Source organism: Gavia stellata, chromosome 9 (assembly GCF_030936135.1).
Source record: "Gavia stellata isolate bGavSte3 chromosome 9, bGavSte3.hap2, whole genome shotgun sequence".
Taxonomy (NCBI): Eukaryota; Metazoa; Chordata; class Aves; order Gaviiformes; family Gaviidae; genus Gavia; species Gavia stellata.
This window is the reverse complement of record NC_082602.1, coordinates 26,953,171-26,959,282: the sequence shown is the minus strand read 5'-3', so window position 1 is coordinate 26,959,282 and position 6,112 is coordinate 26,953,171. Positions and strand designations below refer to the sequence as shown.

At 43.9% G+C, this 6,112-nt stretch overlaps 1 protein-coding gene across 1 annotated transcript; it reads left to right on the top strand.

Moving 5' to 3' along the window:
* Nucleotides 1-1,208: 1,208 nt before the first annotated feature.
* ATP5MK (ATP synthase membrane subunit k) lies at nt 1,209-4,427 on the top strand. Its single transcript, XM_059820839.1, has 4 exons — nt 1,209-1,257; nt 3,069-3,166; nt 3,259-3,354; nt 4,252-4,427. Exons 2-3 carry the CDS (start codon nt 3,080-3,082, stop codon nt 3,349-3,351), a joined length of 180 nt encoding a protein of 59 aa, XP_059676822.1. The 5' UTR covers nt 1,209-1,257; nt 3,069-3,079; the 3' UTR covers nt 3,352-3,354; nt 4,252-4,427.
* Nucleotides 4,428-6,112: the final 1,685 nt, after the last annotated feature.

The window sequence follows — 6,112 nt, the reverse complement described above, 5'->3', positions numbered from 1 at the left end:
TCAAGGAGAAAGCTGTGAGTGAAATGTTAAGTAAGCTTGGTCTGCATCTTTACCTTTTGGATACCATCCTTAAGGGTTAATATAATTTGATATGTATTTGTGTAAACTAAAAGTGTATCTCCCTGCATATTTAATAGATATGTTTACCCTTACTATGTTTCAATCAGTAAACAACACCTTATTTATTATGTCATGACTCACATTCTGTTTATTATTTTGGTCAACAGTACTTCTACAGAAATTAGCACTGAAACACTATTTTGTCAAATTTAAAGTAGTCTGTTAAACATATAAAACTACTTTAAATGTGAAAGCACATAATAAAATTAAAGTTCATCAAGACACACTTCATCAAAGGGCTCACTAAGCAACAGAGACACCTTCCACGGCTGGCAACTGAGCCGGCTGCACAGGCCACACCGCGCAGTTCACAGAATCATTAAGGTTGGAAAAGACCTGTAAGATCATCAAGTCCAACCATCAACTAACACCACCATGCCCACTAAACCATGTCCTGCAATGCCTCGTCCACACGTTCCTTGAACACCTCCAGTGATGGAGACTCCACCACTTCCATGGGCAGCCTGTTCCAGTGTTTCACCACTCTCTCAGTAAAGAAATTTTTCCTAATATCCAGCCTGAACCTCCCCTGGCACAACTTGAGGCCATCTCCTCTCGTTCTATCACTTCTCACTTGGGAGAAGAGACCAACACCCACCTCTCTGCAACCCCCTTTCAGGTAATTGTAGAGAGCGATAAGGTCTCCCCTCAGCCTCCTCTTCTCCAGACTGAACAACCCCAGCTCCCTCAGCCGCTCCTCATAAGACTTGTGCTCCAGTTGGACCAGGCAGAGCTGGAGCTCTGCCGGCAGAGACCTTACCTCCCCCGGCCGCTGCGGCTCTGGCTCCCGCAGCCCCTCACTCGCTGCCGCCGGGCCCCAGGCCGCTGCCACGGGGAAGCCCAGGAACGAAGAGCAGGACCGGGCGCCGCACGCGGAGAGCACGGCACGCCACCCGGAAGTAGTACGCAGGGCAAGAGGGAAAGGGCAAGCGGAAGCAGCGAGACCGCTTCTCAACCAACGAGAAAGAAGGGGGCGGAGAGAACCTGCTCGCTGATGGGTGCAGCCAATCCCCGCGGACTGCGGTAGCTGCGCACGGCGGCCGCGCGCGGCAGCCGCCATTTTGTGGGAGGGCGCTGGCGAAGGGCAGACGGCGGCGGCAGGACGGCAGCGGCGGCGGGACGGCAGCGGCGGCTGAGGTACCCCTGGGTGTCCGAGCGGGACGGTGCCCGCCCCAGCTGCAGACCCTTGCCCGCGCTCCCTGCTGTAGAGCTGCGCCGCCGGGCGGGAGAGTGGTTGTCTGCGGCGCTGAGCCGCGGCTGTCCCCCGGCGCGCCCGCGACCTTCAGCCGCGGCGTCGCTCCTCTCCGAGTACCAAGGGCCGCCGCGTCCCTTCCCCCGGTCCGATGCGAGCTGAGGCGAGGGACCGCCGGGGTCGTGGCTGTTTGTGCCAGCGAGATGGGCCCGGCTTCTGTGCGGGGCCGGGGCGAGCGCGGCAGCCGGTGGCGCCCGGTGTCAGGGCAGCCGGCGTGGCGGGCCGCGCCTGGCAAGGGCACCGGGGGCTCTTCCGAAAAAGAAAACCTGTGTTGCGATGTCTGGGCTCTGAGCCGTCTTCGGAAGAACGCAGTGACTCTTGTCCAGGCTCTTGCATCGGTCAGGCATAAGAAAATCTGACCTTGGTTTTCCAAGTCCAAGTATGGCAAATGTTTAGGGGGGTTGTTTCGTGAAGATTTTTAGCTGTTATGTAGTCAATCCAGTTACAGGCACACTTACCTCATTATACACTGCAGATACATTATGGGATTGGGTTTTCATAACAGCTGTGTTAATAAATATAGCACCTGCTGGAGTAGTTTCTTCTGGAGTGCTGGTGGCTACAGCATCTGCCTGGTTTGGTAGGTAACCATGTGGTGTGTGTACTTCTTTTGGAGTGAGTTACAAGATAAACAACAAATGTTTGTCCTAAACATAAAACCCTCTTAAACATAAGAAAAAAATATAAACATTAAAAAGAAAAATCCTTTTATTTTAAGGGTGATCAAACACTGGAACAGGTTCCCCAGAGCAGTTGTGGAGTCTCCATCTCTGAAGATATTAAAAACCTGACTGGGCATGTTCCTCAGTGAGCTGCTGTAGCTGCCTCTGCTTTGAGCAGGTTGGGGCTGGACTATGCGATCTTCAGAGATCCTGAACCATTCAGTGAATCTGCAAGTGTGCTACTGTAGCCATGCCAGGCTTTTGTGTTAATGAACTTCTTACAGTAGACCTGAAACTTGTGTCCAGACACAGACAAAATACAAAAGCATGCCCTCATGTACTTGGTGTTTTTGTTGTTCCTGTGAAAGCACTTCTGAGGCTTTGTAGCTGGTTCAAATAACTTGCTGATCTAGCTGAAAACTAACTGGGGGGAAAAAAAGTGTATTTTTATCTAGATCTGTGAATACTAGGGTGGGCAAGTAAGATGCAGTAGAAATGTGCAACTGAGTGCAGGGCAGTTCTTATTAACAACACTTGTGCACTCTAATATGGTGTAAAAGTTGTAAAGTGGCGTTTTGAATAACAATACAGAGCAGGGGTCTAGTCTGAATCTTTTCACCAAGTTTTAATTAGGTATTGCAGATTGCTGAACAATTGGTAGAAATTTGCTTGTGTTGAATGGTTGTGTGGACAGGACTGGCAGGTCTCTTCTTTATAAGTGCTTTGAAGAATTTTCCCTTTTATCACCTTTTATCATCATCCTGACCTTTTTTTTTTCCCATGTTTAAACTTTGTTGAATGAACGCTGAAAATCATAAATGTTCTTCCCTTCAGAACCCCTCATTTCCTTGTCTGCTCTTGTGTCACCTGTTTTGTGCCTTAAGATACAGTGCTCTGAATGTGCCTGTTCCTTATGTAGTATATCCACTGTCTGTTGAATGTCCTGAAAGCAGATTTAATAGCTGACAATGGAATTATTAAGTGTAGCGATTAGTTTGATTTTTCTATTGATCCAGTCCTGTATTTCTTGTTAGGAGAAGCAGCCATGGCTGGCCATGACTCAGGATCTCAACACCAGTTCACTGGATTTCAGAAGTACTTCAATTCCTATACCATCACAGGCAGAAGGAATGTATGTATTATGTATACTAACTTTTGTAGTCTAGTATAATGGTGTTTTCTGGGGTTTAGAATGAAACTAAACCTAACTTTTATGTTTTCCAGTATGTAATAGCAACATACACAAGCGTTGCAATGCTCATCTTGTATTTCAAGCTTAGACCTAAAAAGAAAACTCCTGCTGTTGCAGATAAGTAAATGGTAAGTGGCTGGTGTTCTTTCAGGACCAAAACGATTCAGTGCCAGCCCAGGAAGAAAGAGTGACAAAGGACAAGTTGCTAATAATACAGTATAATTAGAGAGTGAGAAACACAGGCATGTGAACTTCGTATTTATCATTTTAAACCTCAACTAAACTATACCATTAGCTTATTTGGGGGCATTCTGAATGAAGTAGGTTGTTAAAGGGGGATGCAGAAATTATGGGATACCAGTATTCTTTTTGTTCTTCTGACATGGTAAATGGGATTAGGGACATCATGCAGGGAGGAAGAGTAAGAAAGGAAGGAGGAATGGAAGAATGTTGCAGGTAGGTATATCAGGCTTTGCCTACAGTTATTAGGTGACTCTGGTCTGCCCTTTTGCTGTAAAATAGGGATAACTGTTGCTTTGTAGGTTATTAAAATAATAAAGTAGTACTTGAGGACTTATTTCTTAGCTGTAGTAGAGAATTACCAGCAGAGATTAATGCAGCCTGTTAAAACCTTCCTTTGAACAGAGAAAAGGAGCACCATGCAATGGAACTGCATACACTGCACACCTGATTATGCAAGGCCCATATAGAAGTGATTGGGCTTGTTCTTGTATAGCAACAACCGAGTATTACAAAATTCTAGAGTAATTTTCAAATACAGAATTTCCACTGAAATGGCATTTTGAAAAAAGCTATGGGCTGCTTCGTAGTCTGCAAAAAGGGGTAGAAAACAATAAGCTTGAGCATCATTGTTGTATGTTAAAGAGACATCAGTCATTTCTTCTTGGGTGTCCTGAAATTTGCCTGCTTATAACTAAAATTGCTTGGGCTTGGGCAAGGGGGATGCTCAGTTACTAGTACCACTGTGCAAGAGTTGCTATGTTTGATCTCTCTCCTCTTGGCAGGTTGCTGGCACGTCTGAACCTCCAGTCTGTGTCAATGTAATGCAAGCTGATGACCTGTTCTGGCTAATAAAATATAAATAATTACTTGTTTTATTGGAAACATGAAATGGTGCAAAAAGCATAAATGTGGCACTTTGCCTTTTTTTTCTCTGTCAAAAATAGTTACTTGTACTGGAGATGGAGTACCTGATTCCTGTTATTACTATCTTAACTAAACTCTTCTGCTGTTATAATACATCCTAAAGTGTTTGAGCACCTAGTAGTAACCTAGGAAAGACCTCAGTGGCATGACGATAATACTGACACACAGCTTACAGCTTATCAAAGCATCTCCACACTTCCATGTCATAGAAGTAAGCTTACGTGGTTTGCAGTTAACTGGTTGCTCCCATTTTTTGCATTCCAAGCTAGTAGCTTACATGGAAACAGTGACTTCTTCACTGTTACTAATACAATGCAGATTACAACTTCTGCCTCAATTGTACATATTTTGCATGGAACCTGTTTGGTTTTGATGGAAAACCTCCTAAAGTAGACTAATCAAATTATGGTATTTGAGCTTTTTCTGTTACTGCAGAGGTAACTGCCCAAAACAAAATGGCTTACTCTGCTGATGTTAAGCTCTTACAACTCTGTATGCTTATAAACAGTGACTTAAGTAGTTCAGTCATTATTTTTCCTGGACATTGCCTCAGTAAATGAGCTGTTCCTACCACAGTTAGTTATATTCAGCCCTCTACCTGCCCAACACTAAAACTCCACAGTGTCTTTCTATACCTCAGTTAAAACTCAGTACTTTCCTTAGCTGTCAGATTAGTGCTGATGTATGAATGTGATTATACAGCACCGTGCTTCTTGGAAGGGTACCAGCAGCAGGGTTGAACCTGGGACTTACGACGCTAAAGCATGCAAATATACTTCCCCAACTGAGGGCAGCAGGAGGCAGGCATAGTTGCTGGAAAAAAGGAGAGATATTACAGGGTCTTTGTGCTCTTGCAGTCTAGTTCATGTATCAAAGTCATTCGTACGTATCGGGCCTTCTGAATAAATCTAGCTGTCTTCCTCTCCTATGTTTGCATAAATGGCCTCTGCTGTAAACAACTTTCCAGACGAATAATGGTTGTTGTAACAGTGTAATAGATCTAATTAGCTAGAACCCATCGCCTACCCTTAGAAGGAGGTTTACCTGCCATGGCTAGTCATCAATTTACCATTTCTGAATTACTTTGTTTCTCTTAGCAGAGTGCTCACAGTTACAAGCACTGCTCTTGCTTCCCTTGCAGCCATCAAGGGAAGAGAATACCGTCTTGTAAAATACAGACACAAACTATGTGGTTTTAGTATTTATTATAATATCAAAAGTATAAAACTGTACAAAATACAAAGGCAGAATTGTGGCAGTGTTTTCTTTAAGCTGTCAAAACTACATGCTTTGTTTTAGGTAACTTGTTTGATTCACCATAATTGTACTTAAATCCAACTGGTCATATTGAGAGCTAGGAAATTTTGTTGAGGTACCATTACACAAAAAAAAAATCCATAATAATTTAGTTTGAACGTTTTTTCTTTAAAGAAAGTTTCCAGGTGAGGAATTTTCCACCCTTTATTTTGATGTATAATGCCTATAATATAACTTCAACTCCAAAAGTTAGAGAAGGGATGAGAGGGGAGGTAGTTCTCCATTTACTTTACCTTAGAAATGTCAAGTCTTGTTTTTATTTTTGCTAGAGAGCCAGCAGATTGTTCAAGTGTCCAAGCCCTTACTGGAAGTAATGAGGAACACAAAACAGGTTTCCCTGTATACAGCTTGTAAGAGACTTAAAAAAAAAAAAAAACCCAAACACAACAAAACCTGAAACAA